At 36.8% G+C, this 17725-nt stretch overlaps 2 protein-coding genes across 8 annotated transcripts in view; one reads left to right on the top strand and one right to left on the bottom strand.

The window, feature by feature from the left end:
• Window positions 1-10956, bottom strand: part of ints2 (integrator complex subunit 2) — a 96631-nt gene extending 85675 nt beyond the window's left edge. For 2 of the 6 annotated variants that reach the window (XM_017461910.3, XM_047153658.2), the window contains exons 1-5: window positions 10738-10922; window positions 9612-9914; window positions 9274-9412; window positions 9073-9175; window positions 5279-5392 (exon numbers count right to left, since the gene is read on the bottom strand). In XM_017461910.3, coding sequence (XP_017317399.1) covers window positions 5279-5392; window positions 9073-9175; window positions 9274-9412; window positions 9612-9904 — 649 coding nt within the window. In that variant the 5' untranslated portion in view covers window positions 9905-9914; window positions 10738-10922. The other 4 variants (XM_017461911.3, XM_017461912.3, XM_047153657.2 and 1 more) reach the window with 4 other exon arrangements.
• Window positions 10957-15055: 4099 nt separating this feature from the next.
• ptrh2 (peptidyl-tRNA hydrolase 2) lies at window positions 15056-16538 on the top strand. 2 transcript variants are annotated; one of them, XM_017461907.2, is made up of 3 exons: window positions 15056-15158; window positions 15515-15634; window positions 15884-16538. In XM_017461907.2, the coding sequence occupies exons 2-3, from the start codon at window positions 15627-15629 to the stop codon at window positions 16407-16409; spliced, it is 534 nt and encodes a 177-aa protein (XP_017317396.1). In that variant the 5' UTR covers window positions 15056-15158; window positions 15515-15626; the 3' UTR covers window positions 16410-16538.
• Window positions 16539-17725: the final 1187 nt, after the last annotated feature.

Here is a 17725-nt window from a genome sequence, read left to right as displayed (position 1 = left end):
ATACACATATACACATATATATATACATATATATATATATATATATATATATATATAAATATATATATATATATATATATATATATATATATATATATATATATATATATATATACACATATATATACATATACACATATATATACATATACACATATATATATATACACATATACATATATAAATATATACATATACACATATATATATACACATATATACACATATACATATATATATATATATATATATATATATATATATATATATATATATATATATATATATATATATGCGCTAGTATTTATGCATTACTTTTTACGGATGCACAAAAAAGTACTGAATTCTACAGTCCTAGCAATCCCTGGTTGATTGGTAGAACCTGTCATTCCCCAGGGATTGGTTTAAAAACCTTTGGTACAAATACCAGGTTCAATTACCTTTTATTGTTGGTGTGACATTTAATTTGACTCTCTGAATTATCTTTGGTTTATTTTATCCATCAATGCAATACTTGAACTTATCTACCACTCAAAGGTTTTTGCAAATTAACATTTCATTTGGAAATAAATCCATCGATGAACGATCATCAGCATCAGCTCGTGATATTTGTGAATGCAGGCGAATAACCAAACTGATTAATTTTAAAACATCTCATTTGAATATATTTTAATACATTTAACAAAAAAAATATACAATATTATTTTAACAAAAACTTTCCAACGGACCTCCTGCAATTACACGACTGACCACTAGGGGTCCGCGGACTAGGATGAGAAACACTGCACTGAACGGTAGCGCATAGTGTAAGTGTATAATACCTCATTTTGGACACAACTTTAGTATTTACTCTCCGATGTGTGTTTTCGAAAAAAAGAAGTAACAATGATTAAACGTACCGTGCACAGACCAACTAATTGATAATGAGATTCGTTGATGACTTTCATAATCAATTATTATCGATTAGTTGTTGCAACGCTAAAATGGACGGTTATGGAATGGCTTAGTCAAAGCCCGGGTTTAAATCGCACTGAAAAGTGGGGGATTTGAAACTGGCAGTACATGCAAGAAACCCCTCAAACATCTTGCAACTGAAAGAATATTGCATGTAAGAGTGGTCAAAAATTCCAGCCAGCCGATGTCAGAGACCAGTTGAAAATTAAGCAAAATGTCTACAAGAAGTTATTTATGCCAAAGGGGGCAATACTAGCTTGGCCTAATGCCAAGGGTGTACTTACTTTTTTCCACAGAATATCATCACATCTGTTGATATTTCGATTAAATTAATGATTGAAAAAGCTCATTTTCATTGTGGGCTTGTTCAAGTATATCAACTTTATTAATATATGATCATTCAAAGATGATCAAATATTTGTTTGTCCAAATATGTAAATAAAAGACAACAATTTCCATGGGGTGTCATTTTTTCCCCACACGACGGTATATACAGTGCTGTGAAAAAGTATTTCCTGATTTCTTCTTTTTTTGTGTGTGTATATCTCATACTAAATAGTTTTAGATCTTCAACCAAAATACAACATAAACAAAGGCAACCTGAGTAAACACACAATACAGTTATGATTCATTTATTTTATTGAAGCAAAAAAAATAAAAAGTTATCAAACAGCTATCACCAATGTGAAAAACTAATTTCCTCCTTAAAAATAAAATCTGGTTGTGCAACTTTAGCAGCAATAACTGCAACCAAACACTTCCAATAACTGGAGATCAGTCATTCACTTGCTTCAAGTACTAGCATTTACTCCCATGCTTTGGAGCACTGTCTTGCTGCATAACCCAGATGCGTTCAAGGTTCAACTTACGGACTGAAGACCGGACATTCTCCTTTAGGATTTTCTGGTAGAGAGCAGAATTCATGTTTCCCTCAATTACTGCAAGTTGCCCAGGCCCAAAAGCAGTACAGCATCACCACATAATCACACTGCCACAACCATGCTTGACCATAGATATGATGTTCTTTTAGTGGAATTCTGTATGGTTTACGTCAGATGTAACAGGACCCTTGTCTTCCAAACAGCTCCACTTTCAACTCATCAGTCCACAGAACAATCTCCCAAAAGGTTTCAGGATGTTCAAGGTGTGTTTTGGCAAAATTCAGACAATCCTTAAATGTACTTCTGGGTTAGCAGTGGTTTTCACCTCACCACTCTTCTATGGATACCATTTTTGCCCAGTGTGTTTGATAGTGGAGTCAACAGAGAGAGGCCTGCAGGTCCTTTGATGTTGTCCTTGGCTCTTTTGTGACTTCCTGGATGAGTAGTTGCTGTGTACTTGGAGGAATTTTGGAAGGTCAGCCACTTCTGAGAATGTTCGCTGCTGTGCCGAGAATTTCCATTTGGATATAATGGTTCTCACTGTGGTCCATTGGAGTCCCAGAGCCTTTGAAATAACTTTGTAACCCTTCCCAGACTGATGCATTTCCATCTGAACCACACTATGAATGCAGTTTCACAGATTTGGGGAATTAGTAACTACGGGGGCAAATACATTTACACACAGGCCCAGGTCGTATCAGATAACGTTTTGCGTCAATAAACAAACAATTTTAATACTGTGTGTTTACTCAGGTTGCCTTTCTTTTCTTAGATTTTGTTGTTCACCTTAACTTTCTGAAACTATTTAGTATGGGATACATATGTACACACATATGTATGCCACCGACTGGGCATCAGGTCATAAGGATCTTCCACAGTTATGCCATCTGAAAGTGTTAGTTTACCCGAAGAGCCCTTCCTTTAGTGGTTATTCATAACCATAAGCAGTTAACATTTTAGCTAATGTCAGTCTGATTCCAAGATAAAATTACTCAGATTATAATCAAGTAGCATCAGGTTGCTAGGCTGCTCAGGTACTTTTGCAACCAGGTTAGCTGTGAATCTATTTTTACTCACAAACACCAAAAGGTTCTATTATTTTTCCATTTATATTTCTGTTCCTTTCTATTTACTTATCACTTTCCTAGGTTATCACTTCCAGCTCTTTTAGTCATTATTTTCTAATTTCTCATATTTCCATGCAAACATTTTCCTTGATAGGTCAAATATAAAATATGCAACGGAATAAATTAAATAACCAAGTAAGTGTACTTAAAGGATCATTTTTTAAAAATGTGGCCTTACAGAAAAGCAAAGATATATGTAATACATTGTGTATGCACATCAACCAAATCATTCAACTCAATCATTCAGAACCATTGCCTGCAGAATATGTTAAAGACTATTTAGAATAGAAGTATGGGAGATGTGAAATTTCAAGAACTGTGACTAGATTTTCCTTTCTCCAAGAAAAAGAAATACTATGGCAGTACTATAGTTAGAACACATGATAAAAGGGAGATTTCCTTTTTTAAATTTGACTCAAATACATGAATTGCTTTCACAGCTTTCTGTCAATATAGGTGTTTGAGGAGAGGCTGAATAGGGCACAACACCTTTTATGAGGTTAAACGAATTTCGAGATTTCCTACAAAACACAAAATTAGAAACCCCCTCGCAGTAGTGTTTACTAGTTTTTTTTTGTAATTTATGACAAAAAAACTGTAGTAACAAGTACTGTTTAAAATACACACACACACACACACACACACACACATATATATATATATATATATATACACACATACACACACATTATATATATATATATATATATATATACACACACACACACACACACACACACACACACACATACACACTGAATAATACTTATTTTTATTTGGGGGTACAAATACTAATATAACATTAATAACATTTCTGACAATTTTTATGCGTTAGACCTTGTGACTTTTGTTTTAGCAGATAACCACAGGAAGACCTTCTTTAGTTGGCAACAGGTTTTTGTTTTGTTTTTTTCTTATTTCACTTCATTATCAATCAGGTGAAATGCTGTAAACCTCTGTGCGCCCACAAAAATTATTGAGATTACACAACATTTACATTACATGTTTTCAGTTAGCAGACACTTTCATCCAAAGCAACTTACAAATGAAGAAATACAAGCAACGCGATATATCAAGCAGAGAACAATACAAGTAGTGCTACTATACAAGATTATAATTGAGTTCTAGAAAAGTGTGCAGAGTAGAAGTGCAAGAGACAGAGTGAGGCTTTTTATTTATTTTTTTTTTTAAAGATATAACATGGGGTTGGCATTTTAGGGGTTAGTTATGTACTCACGGAAGAGGTGGGTCTTTAGCTATTTTTTGAAGATAGTGACAGATTCTGCTGTCCGGATTGAGTTTGGAGGTTCATTCCACCACTGAGGGACAGTTAACAAAACCAAACATACAAGCAGGGCCACTAAAATAAACCAAAGTGAATCTGGTGCGTGGTGTGTCTAAATGCACGTTATAAGTGAATCAAAAATCACAGCACAAACAGAGATGAAGTTCGTGTGGAGCGGCATTTACCGTGAACAGAGCCGCTCTAAAACACCGATGAGCCGCGCACACACTAAGTGCAACACAGTCGGCTTTCCGATTACATAACTCAATGAATGAAAATAAAAAATCTAAATCTTCTTTATGGTGTCGGTTCCATTGCATTTTAAAAACGTGAATTTAAGACATTTTAATGCAAATTAAGGCCTTATTTTTACATTAAGGAATATGACATTTTAAAACTTTTTAAGGAACATGAGGATAAGCATGTTTTTTCAACATGGCAGACTAATACCAGTTTAGACACTGAAAATGAAATGTCAAACAGATTTGGCTTTAGCATTATAATATTGGCATCCACTGTGCATTGTTCATGAAAATATATTTGTAAATATTATAAATTATGTCTTAGATTGTGTGTACACACACAGGAAACATACACATTTCAATGAGCATTTCCAACTTAGCATCTTCTTTTGTTTGCTCTTTTGTTTTTTTAAAGTTGTCTGTGTAAACTCTAGAGAGATGAAAATCACGGAAGATTAGCAGTTTCTGAAACCCTCAAACACCTGGCACCAGCAAACACACCATAAGATTGAAAGGTGCATCTGCACCGAGGCATAGATTACATATAGTTATACTACACTAGATTATATATCATATCATTTTACATAATTTATATGGATCATGTAATCATAATTTGGGAACACCTGAAACAGTGATGTCACATTTTATACTTCATGAGAATACCGCAAATGAAATAACAGACAATTACAGCTACAACCTGTTATGATGTCCACACATGACTCAAAAAATTTGTTATAAATACAAGCAACACAATGCATTCAATGTATAGTAGTTGTGTTCATTAAATACCTTCGTTGAAGCTGTCAGGGACATTGGCAACAAGGAGGCAAAGAAACCACTCCCCATTTCGCACATGCAGTAAGGCCTCAGCAACATCTACGACTGGCAATAAAGAGGGCAGCTCTGCAAAGGACACAGTTTACTTTCAGCCAGAATATTTTTCAATGAAAGCACAATAAATTGAGTAGGGATATCACAGTGCAAAATTTTATACTTTGAGGAGTGATCAAGGTTAACCGGTATAAAAATTCCTCCATATAGTTTATACTTGGGTTAAAAATTAATGGTCGAATTACAATATTGTAACCGGTCAGTAAAACAGTAATTACTTTAATCTCAAGGGATAGTGGGAAGCACCACTTACAGAAAAAAAAAAAGTTTGTGTGACAGTATGCAAAATCAAATGAAAATCAAAAACAAACTCAGTGTTTTCAAAATGGCAGCTTGAAGGATGTTTGTGTGTAGTCAACCTGGAGTGCCGTTTCACCGAGTTTCTTTATGTTGCAACCTGCATATCAATTTTTGCATACCCACATTATTCTTTTCTTGTTATGAACACAAATCGATCACTTGCCCCCAAGTCCCCTTCTGCACAGTGACTACAATATAGCTTCCAAGACAAGCAACAGGTGTTAAATGCTGTGCAGGAGTTGTGGATCAAGGATTCTCCTCTGAAATTTGGAGATAATACAGTGATTTTTCCCCCCCGCAAGATTCCTCGGCCTCTGTTCTTTGTAACCGAAAAATGTTTGACAGAGTAAAGAAACACCTGAAACCAATCGGTGCTGAATACAGGCAAATCTACCGTGCAATTCTCAAGGTCTTTGCCACGGCTGTTTCAGGACCCGACTACTGTTGAGGCGTTTCTAGACTCATTGAAGGTCTTATTATAGCATATATATCAAGTAAAATGCATAGACAAGCTGATCAGGAAGAGATCTTGGAATCTAAACTCAAGATTGTGGACAGATTGTACGTTAAAAACGTTCTTCACTAAGATGAAGGAGCTCTCCTCACTGCCTTGGATTCTCTTAACAAAACATACAGGAGGGAAAATCTGATATGTTAAGCAAATAATTGTTCGAGCATGGGGATAAGGTTGGGAAATATTTAGCATACTTAACAAATAAGAAATGAGATACTGAATCCGTTCTGTCTATTGTAGATAGCAGTGGTAAATCGACAATTTATCTATTAATAATATATTTAAGGAATGGTACAAGAATTTATATAAATCTGAGTTACAAGGAGATTTAAAAAAAAAAAGGAGGTACTGGATGCCATTAAGAGTTTGCAATCTGATAACACACCTAGCTCAGATGGACTTAGTAGTGAATTTTATAAAGAATTTCAGAATCTCTTACTTTACTCATTGTTAAATACATTTAATGACTAATTTAGGAAAGGCTGTTTAACCCAATCCCTGAGAGAGGCAAACATATCTTTAATAATAAATAAATAAATAAAAAGGTAAGCAGACTGAGGACTGTTCATCCTACCGGCAAATTTTGTTGTGGAATGTGGACTCGATCCTGTCCAAAATTTTAGCAATACTGTTAGAAGGCCTTTTGCCCTCTCTTATTAAGGATGACCGGACAGGTTTTATCTTGGGGCGCAACTCTGTCAATAATATGCGTAGGTTGCTGAACATGATACAGTTCTCATCAGCAATCATTAGATGATCTTGTGATTTCATTACATGCAGAAAAGGCAATTGACCACATTGAATGGACCTATTTGTTCATACACTACAAATTTACATATAAAAAAAAAAATTACTAATGGTTTTCTCTCCTCTAGCGTTGGGAGAGGCACGAGAAAAGACTGCCCTCTTTCGCCTCTTATTTGCTCTAGCAATTGAACCGTTATCAGAAGCTATAAAAACAAATACCAACATTTGTGGGTTAACGGTCACAAACAGCCAACACAACACAATCCTGAAACTTCTATCCCAGCTCTTATAGACACGACTTATAGACTTCGTATTTTTTCAGGATATAGAATTAATTTCAATAAATCAGGGGCAATGCCCTTGGGTGGTTTAAAACAAATACCTTCAACACTACCCTCTTTTTCCTTTCAGATGGTTTCCTGAAGGCTTGGTATACTTGGGTATAAATGTTACCCCTTCCTTTGAGCAGATGTATAAAACGAATTTTATCCTGCTTTTTGAGTGCATTCGAATGGATTTAGAAAGGTGGAATGTTCTTCCCATTTCCTGGCTAGGTCGGATCTCTCTTCTAAAGATGAATATTCTTCCGAGATTACTTTACCCCCTTCAAATTATTCTGATAAATTTCACACATAAAATCTTCAGTAAATTGAACGTTGGTTCAGTTCTTTTAATTTGGGCTAAGAAAAAAAAACACGTATTAAGCTTTCAACTTTAACTCTTCCATCGTCGATGGGTGGTCTTGATCTTCCATATATTTGGAGATACGAGCACAGTGTTCATCTGCATTTTATTTCTGACTGGGTGCAAAAAGGATCCAGATCCATGTGGTTTGATATAGAAAGCTCATTAAGCAAATTTTATTTGGAAAATGTACTTTTTCCTCAGAATATTTAAATCTTTGAAATTGGCTTGCAGTAACCCAATGCACATGCTGCTCGAAATACATAATGACTTTACTGCAGATAAACATAAAAAGACACTTTATAAGTTCCTTAAATTCTGTGCAAGAAAATGTATTCTTTTGAACTGGCTATCAGATGAGGTCCCCTCAATAACACTTTAGTTCTAAAGGGTTATACTCGAATTTGAATTTCACGATTACTTAACTTGTGCTTCTCATGGTAAAGTTGACATTTCACAGAAGGTGGAATCCATTTTTGACATATATGGCATTAAGTATATCCTCTATTCTTTCTAGAGGGTTTGTTTAATGAGGTATAATGAGGAAATATTTGAATAATCACATGATCTCTCTTTTTCCTGAGCCATTGGAGTGGTGAGCCAAACCAATTCATATAACACATTTGTTTTTGTTTGGTTGTTCTGTCTGAAAATTTTGAAAATCAATAAACAGTTTACAAAAAAAAAATAATTAAAAAAAATAAATAAATAAACCTCAATTGAAAACAAAACCAGCCAGGGAAAACCAGCATGATTACCTAGCTTAATTTAATTAATGCAATGTTACCTTGTTTTAGTTTGTTTGTGTGTTTTAATTGAGCTGCAAGAGAAACACAGCAGCAACTTTTTTCTAATATGTTTTGTAAAAAGAAAAATCACTTATCTTGGACAAGACCATTATTATTTTTTAATAATCTAAAAATGCTCCCACACACTCACAATAAAGCTGTGATGTTCAATCTGACAATCTTGTGTAATATAAAATCAGTGTTAATGCAGTTACTGGCCTTAATCCAAACTATGTGCTGTCTCTTTACTGTGCCCACTTTGGGGGGAAGGGGGTAGGAAGATTATTTAAAAAAAAAAAAAAAAAAAGGGCACATTTCTGTCGCAAATTTCCACCAGTGCAAACACATGAACATTATTCATGGATATACATCCAGAAAATTGTTCTGTTGTACTTTGCATGGCCTGCTAATTGGGATCTTTAGTGGTGTGCTGTTTAAAATCATTACCTATTTAGCCAAACATCATATGTGCCCATTATAATAATAATAATAATTATTATTATTATATTTGGATGAATATATTTGGTGGTCAAATACATTTGGTCCATGTCTACTTTTTGCTATCACTGAATGCTTTTAAACAGTCATTTTGGAGCAACCATTTTTGTAATCACTTAAATAATTAGATCTTTATTTTCAGACTTAGCAGCTGCAATCACCTGCTTGAAGGATGCAAAGAACGTCCGCAACCTCCTCCAAGTACACTGGACTTTCAAATAGTTCAGATGACTTGAGAAAAAACTCCCTATTGGGGTCAGCTACCTGTACAACAAATATAAAAAGCTTTGGATTGTACATAACATTAAAGACGTGAATGAATGGATGAAAAAACAAAAACAAATGCAAAGACATGTAGGCACCTTGTTCATGATGGCCAGCAGCTCACTGAGAACCAGTCTAAGTCTCCTAAGAGGGTCACTGTGTTCAAACTCCAGGGCTAGACCATGCTGTAACTGAGAGACTAGGATACTCTCACTGTTTGACCCACCTGCCTTATGCCTGTATTGAAACAGTGAAAAACATGTCATTTGGGCTATGACAGCAGGGTTCCAAAATTCACCTTCTTTATGACTCATCCAGTCTTGCAATTATATTTCTAAATGAATAAAATGACATCCAAATTTTCACTATACATCTGTAAACAAATGTGTACTTCACACTATGACAGGGTAACAAGTATGAGCTCTCTTCACTGTACCTAAGCTGCTGCTCTTTCCTGGCATCCTGCTCCAGAGCATGGAAGTCCACCGAAAGCAGTGCCACTATAGAGTTCACTGCCTCCACACCAGAGAGCAGGCGCAGGATCTGCTTCTTATCCTGAGCCCAAGCATTGCTTTGATCAGCAGGAGCACAGAGCGCCATTCTCACCAGGCACGGCAGCAAAAGCCTCAGCTCTGGATCACTTAGAGCTGCCAGTCGAATCACATCCACCTTCTGAATGGCCTCAAAAGCATAAGGGCTCACAAAGTGCAGTCCTGAACCGTCTGTCATTCTGTTGTGTCTAGACAAAATCAGATTTTGCACTATGCATTACAGTTTTAATGTTTATAGTGCTGTTTATATTGTAGATTTTATTGCTGCATACTTTTCGTTATTACCAAACAAAGAAACACATTTAATATTAAAAAAAATAAATAAATAATGAAACAATAGAATGCATTACCTGGCTATATGACTGCTGTTTGATTAAAAATATACGATGTGTGTTTACATACGGTCTTGACAACCCTAGCTAGCAAGTAAGAAGCTTTTAGTCATACTTAGCTACTCATAATACGATCTAGTTTACAATAGGTACACGGTTCGGATATGTAACTTTCTAAAGTAAAGGCAGAATTACCTAAAAGAATGTGAGCACAATCTCCAGATAACGCGCTACCGGCAGCTATCTATCTAGAAAGACGAGCAGTGTGCTTAGCTATGCAGCTATCTAGTAGTGTGACTACTAGCTACTAAATAACTAAACAACACCTTGCTTTGTTGAGTGTTTCACTGATTTGTGTACATGATAAAATGCAACTTGACCTTGCCTGTAGTTTTAACATTAACTGACGAATTCTAAGGTGATCTAAGCGCAGATCCACAAAGACGTCGGTGACTCTTCAGACTCAGAATTCTCTTCAGACTGATCTGCATTCGACCAGAGATGGTAACGTGTAATTCCCAACCTCCGACCAGAAAGGCTAAAGAAAAAAGCCCCTCAACTCCAGATACCTATTCGTGAACTCTGACTAGTCTTCTCAACGTTTCTTCACAGTTTACGGACTGACGTCAAATTAACATGGCAGCATACACCGTCAGAATTTAAATATAACACTTCTTACCTTTAAATGAGTTCTACTGTGTATATACAAGTATTTGCTTTAGATAAATCAACATGCAAGCATATTCGCTTGTTAAACCTATAACACTGACTATACAGATAGCTGTTTAGAGAAGTAAATCATCATACTAGCTTGCTAACAAAAGACGGCCATGTTGCTTCTTCTTCTTCTTCGATGTTTTACGGCAATTGACATCCATAATGTTGCATTACTGCCACCTGCTGTCTCACTGTAACTTACCATTTCTTAATTAAAGACGTCCTTCCAGTCCCATCCTCCTTAGGAAATTAAACAGATATCTCCGTCCTTGGTATTATTTCCATTTTCTACTATACTTTTTACATTATACTCTTCTATCCCCATTTCCCCTAGCTGATTCTTCAACTCTTGCCTTTCTTGTATACATTTCTTACATGATATAAAGATATGCTTAATTGTTTCCTTCTCCCGGCACTTATCACATAGTCCTGTTGGGTGTTTTCCTTTAACATGAAGAGTTTTGTTTAACTGGCAATGTCCAATCCTCAGTCTACTTATTATGGCTTGTTTCTTCCTTTTATTTTCCTTCTTACTTTCCATACCTATTTTATTTTGTATCATGTACAGGTGTCTCCCTTTGATTTCATTGTCCCACTGTTGCTGCCATTTTTCCATTATCTTCTTCCACACTAAACTCTTCCCTTCTGCTTTTGATCATTCTATTTTGACCTCAACATGTTCTCTCTTTTTTTTGTTGTTTCTTCTTTTGCCAGTCTGTCCGCTTTCTCGTTTCCTTGGATGCCTACATGTGCCGGTACCCACAAAATGTGAAGCTTCTCTCTTGCCTACTTAATCTTGAGTTTGTAAATAAAATCTCATAAAGTAACTCCTGCTGCTTCCTAGTTACACCAGACTTTATACTCATAGGGGCAGATACTGAATCACTACATATTAAAACATTGTCACATCTGGTTTGTTCGATCCATTCTAATGCTAATAATATAGCATATAACTCTACTGTATATACACTTATGCTCTCAGATGTTCTTTTGTTTACTCCCACATGATATCTAGGGACATATACCACAGATCCCATTGCCTCTGTTTGTAAATCCTTTGACCCATCTGTAAAAATGTTAATGTTATTATTATTTTTTTTAAATATTGTCCCTGTATCTATAATATTCACTGACTATATCTGTGCTTTTACCTCTACCTTCAATTATTAGAAGCTCTATGTCAACTTTCGGATTTTCCTGTACTACCATGTTTGGACCTTAACCTATAGCGAGTGGCACAGGGATGACGTCATTTTGTACCAGAAGCCGGAGGTTAGAATTACACTGGTTCCCTAGACAAAAACCCAATAGGATTTTCTCATAGGCTTTTGGATTATTGTAAAAAAAAAAAATAATAAGCTCTGTGATCGACAAAAGTTTAGAATGCTAGCATATTTTGTCCATCAAGATCATTTTCACAAATGAACACAACTTTTATGAAGCTTGAAGCCTAAATACAATCGCCAGAAATAAACAGCTAACCGAATGCTATAAACAAATTACACCACGGTCACTCAACTTCAACATCACCATCACCAAGTTTCCGACAACTTTTCCAAACTTGACTTAAACCATTTTCCATAATACAGATTTACTGGATGACACAGCATACCTGAACCAGTTTATCTGCAAAGTTTTTTCCTGTTCAGTGTGATGATGTTTAATGTCCCCGACAACGTCTGTAGTCTCATTTAGCCACATGTTAGCAACCGTCTTTTTCAATACACGTAAAAGCTTTAAAAAATCATAAGTGGAATATTACTGGTGTATTTTATGTCATAATAAAACGTGAACATATTCTGAGCTTGTGTTCAACACAGACCTTATTTCAGGCTTTAACCAAAATCCCATTCAAAAAACCCATTGAGTTTGGGACAATGGAACCGGAAGGGCTAAAATGCTAACTCGGCAATTAAGGTCACAATTACAATAACTGAGGACACTAAAGAGACCTTTCTACTGACTCTGAAAAACACCAGGAGAAAGATGCCTAGCGTGCCTGCTCACCTGCATGAACATGCCATAGGCCTGCTGCAGGGAGGTATGAGAACAGCAGATGTGGATGTGAAACTGTAATATCCATAATGTAAGATGTAAGACAATGCTACAGGGAAACAGGGAGGACATCTGATCATCCTTGCAGTGGAAAATTACATGTAACCATGTGTCCCCCCAGCCGTGATTTAGAGCATTCAAATGCCTTGGTGGAAGAGTTCATCTCACAGCAAGAACTGACAAATCTGGTGCAGTCCATGAGGATGAGATGCACTGTAGTACTTAAAACAGCTGGTGGCCACACCAGATACTGACTGTTACTTTTAATATTGACCCCCACTTTGTTCGGGGACTCATTATTCCATTTCTGTTCATTAAATTTCTCTGAAATTGTTCAGTCTATGTCTCAGCTGTTGAATATTTATATGCTAACACAAATATTTACACATCTTAAGAAATTTGCTGGAAACAAAACCAGCTGAATGTGAGAGAACATTATTTTTTTTACTGAGTACATTATACAAACATACATATAAAGCTTTACTGTGTTACTTATATAAATTAAAGATTTAATTAATCTTTATGTAAAAAAAATAGTATTTTTTTGCAACTCTATCAGAAATAATTCAAAATTAGGTTTATTTTCTGACCATTTCAGAAGAAAGAATCTCCCAAAAATAATGAAGACATTTTTAATAAAAGTAAGACTGACATAAATTGTCTGAACTAATATAATGCCTTTTAACCTTAACGGTTCTACAAAGCACTTTACACTGTTTCTCATTCCCCCATTCACACACATACACACACCAAGGTACTAGCCTGCCATTGGGAGCAACTTGGATTTCAGTGTCTTGCCCATGGACACTTTGGCATGTGGAGACATGTGGGCCGGGAATCGAACAGCCAACCCTGGGATTGGTGGACGACCTGCTCTACCCCCTGAGCCACAGCTGCCCCCATTTATTGTGTGTGTGTGTTATAAATGACATTTTTACTTCAAATAGAATCATACACCAAACTTTTCTCTATTGAACATGAAAAAGTAAAATTTACATTTGTTACATCTGCAATACACTCTCCATGTTTATGTTTATATCATATTTAAATCCTAATTTCAGCCTTTGGCATGTAAACGATATACTGGTGCAGCTACAGCAACATGTTATTAAATAAGTAAATAAATAAATCTGATTTGCTAATTGAAGCCTGTTGTATAAGCCACAGCCTCTTTATTTGTAAACGCTTTTCAACAAACCTTTAATTGGATAATTTCAAAAACTATCAAATTTACAAATGGAGCAGACTTAATTACTGTACCTGATTGTTTCTGACTGACCATACTGATGTCACACACAAATAGTGAGAATTTATCTTAATGGGAACATAATTTGTTTTTGTGGCCTCATCAAGAAAAGCGTACACACGCTCCATCATAGTAGTGTGGTCAAACAGAACAAGTTTCACGGGCAACCACAGACCATTTGTGGGGTCAGGTTCCCCATCGCCATCAAGAAAACGTCATACGTCAGCACCAAGCTATGTGCGAACTCCTGCAGGGAGGTTTCAGCGTGCCGGAGGTCTGAATCCACATCCGCAGGGTTAAAGGTGAAATTGAGCTCATGCAGGTATCCCATTATCCTTTTGTCATGGATGGATTTCCTGTAAACGCTGTTTGTGAGCGTTACAGTGACAAAACCCAGGAACGGTCAAGAACTTGCACTGTGAGGCTAGTTGGTCAGAGATATAACAGAAGCACTGTTCACAGTACGCTGCATTATTGCTCTCCAGCTCTGAGACATTAGAGCCTGTAAAGCTAAAAGAAACGGTGCAGTCATATCTGGCCTGAGGATGAACACTGACTTGCCAGAAGAAGGTTATGGTCATGTCCTCATACAGAATTTCATTCGTTTCAGAATGAAAAACAAGAGGAGGAAAAGAAGAAACAAGACAGTTATATGTGATGGAGTTGTAAGTGAAGTTGTAAGTGATGGAGATAATGAATTAAGGATAATTAAAGACAAACAAACCAACATCTGGTTGTCCAATTTTAGTTTTATTTCACCTTATCATAAGATGAATTACTGGTAATAGTTAACTAGGTTAGCATGTTTTGAGAAGTGTTAGAAGTTCTTAATGTGATAAAAACCATTATAAAGGGACACACACATAAAATATGGCAGGAATACTGGGACATAGCTGACACCAGACGACACCGGTATTATTTTTTTCCACCACCAATCTGCTGCCCACACTCCAGTCCAGTAGGTGGCGGTAATACACCTTAAATTGGTTTGCTAACCACCGTTAAAACAAAAAAGAAGAAGAAGCAGCAGCAGAACTCGGAAAAATGGTGGTCTGACTCTCAGCCACCTTCCCTTTGCAAATGTAAGTAGCTTGTTATCGTTGTTGTAGCTCTGAAATGATTACTTAAGTTAGCGATTTTTAACTTTATTTGACGTTTTATATACTGTTTGTTTGAGTCTAATGACGTTTAAGTGTTTTATGATTTTTTAAAATCTACTAACTACGATCCTGCTTGAGAAATGCGTGTGATTAAGCTAACAAATTTATGACACCTAAAACTTAAATATTTGTAAGTTTTTAAAATGTTGGTAACGTTTTACAACGCGGGTATGTAGTCATGTCGCCAGAAATTGAATTTTCGTGTCCCAATGTGTAGTGAGCTAGGGTCCTTACCAGTGCCCAAACTCATTTTCACGATCTGCTTATTCACGACATAGAGAGCTAGGGAGCTAGGGAGCTGATTGAGACACACCCTTTGCCATACTCCAGTTCAGTAGGCGGCATCCCGAAGAAGTTCTTCCAAAGCGACGGCGTGTTCGAAAAAAAATCATGACATGGTGAGAAGGATCATCATTCATTTCAGTCGCCAATCAAATTAATCTCTATCATTGAAACAGAGGATAGCCAACCATACGAAACAATAACGGATTTATCGTTTAGATTGATAGACCTGTCAGCATCCATTCAATATAAAACCAGTTAGCTGGCTTAGCTAACTAACGATATGCAAAGGATGTATGCACATGGTTTGTAAAATTTCTGTAGCGTACCTCTGCGTGATTTCTTTGTATGCTGCTACATTTCAGGTTGGATTTACAGTGTGGTCCGATGGCATTGGGTATCCTAGCAGGTGTGGGCTGTGGGCTCTGCATTGGCTGGCATCTACGAGGGCGACTCAGAAATTCCCCAGTCCGGGGAATTATGGCAACCTGTGGTGAGGAAGAAAATGTCGCTCAAACTAGAGTTATGGGAGAGAGTGGTGAATTCAAGATGATTCTAATCGTTCGCACTGACTTGAAAATGGGCAAAGGCAAAGTGGCGGCGCAGTGTTCTCACGCAGCAGTGTCCGCCTACAAGCAGGTGCAGTGTAGAAACCCAGAGCTTTTGAAACAGTGGGAATACTATGGGCAACCCAAAGTGGTTGTGAAGGTGCCAGATGAGAACTCTCTGCTGGAACTTTTGTGCCATGCTAAGGAGGTTGGCCTGCCAGTCAGTCTTATTCAGGATGCTGGAAGAACACAAATCGCTCCTGGTTCAAGAACTGTTCTTGGTGTTGGACCCGGGCCTGCAGATCTTGTGGACAGAGTAACAGGTCACTTAAGGCTGTACTAGAATTAACTGAAGTATAGATTGTATCTTCTGGTATATACAATCATTATGATGTAATGCTATTTAGGTTCTCAGTTGGTGTCACTTTTAAAATTGACTCATTTGTGTATTAAAATATTAGTCACACATTTATTCAGTTTGATTTTCAACTTTAATAAGCAAGTAATTAACTTGTCTTGGGGCAGCTGTGGCTCAGTTGGTAGTGCGGGTTGTCCAATCGTAGGGTTGGCGGTTCGATTCCCAGACCGCATGACTCCACATGCCGAAGTGTCCTTGGGCAATACATTGAACCCCAAGTTGCTCCCGATGGCAAGTTAGCGCCTTGCATGGCAGCTCTGCCACCACTGGTGTGTAAGTGTGTGTGAATGGGTGAATGAGACACAGTGTAAAGCGCTTTGGATAAAAGCGCTATATAAGTGCGCCATTTACCATGTCTTATACATGCATTTTGTGTGTGCGCTTATGTATAGGCATTCTGTCCTCCAGTTAAACACAGCATATCTGTCTGTCTCCCATCTTCAATTTTTTATAAAATAACTTGTATTTTTTAGAGCCTTTAGCTGACAAATGAAAACATTGGCAAACCTCCCCTACCGTTTATCTATTGCCTTTTTAAGAAAAGACTGCCTTCAGATCCTGCGATGTTTTGTGCTAATGTAAGGACTCAATCACTAATATATAGATAGATACACTCCCTGGCCAAAAAAAAAAAGAAAGTCGAACAGTCTAAAATTTCGTTGCACCACCTTTGGCTTTGAGTACAGCATGCATTCATCATGGCATTGTTTCGAGAACATTGCTTCCCATCCAGAGTTGCATTCATTTTTGTTCGAGATATTATATTGAAGATGGGCAAGTCGAACCAAAGACTTTCAGTGGGGTTAAGGTCAGGACTCTGGGGTGGCCAATTCATGTGTGAAAATGATTCCTCATGCTCCCTGAACCACTCTTTTACAATTTGATCCCAATGAATCTTGGCATTGTCATTATGGAATATACCTGTGCCATCAGGGATGGGGGGAAAAATCCACTGATTGGATAACCTGGTCATTCAGTACATTCAGGTGACTTCAGCTGACTTCATTTTATTGCCACATAATATTGCTGAGCCTAGACCTGACCAGTTGAAGCAACCCCAGATCATAACACTTCCTCCAGAGGTTTGTACAGTAGGCAGTATGCATTATGGGTACATCGCTTTATGTGCTTCCCTTCTTACTTTGATGCACCCATCACTTTGAAATAGGGTAAATCTGTACCCATCAGACCATATGACCTTTGCCATTGCTCCACAGTCCAATCTTAATGCTCCCTAACAA

The sequence above is a fragment of the Ictalurus punctatus genome, chromosome 16, assembly GCF_001660625.3.
Source record: "Ictalurus punctatus breed USDA103 chromosome 16, Coco_2.0, whole genome shotgun sequence".
Lineage (NCBI taxonomy): Eukaryota > Metazoa > Chordata > Actinopteri > Siluriformes > Ictaluridae > Ictalurus > Ictalurus punctatus.
This window is presented reverse-complemented; position numbering and strand designations above follow the sequence as displayed.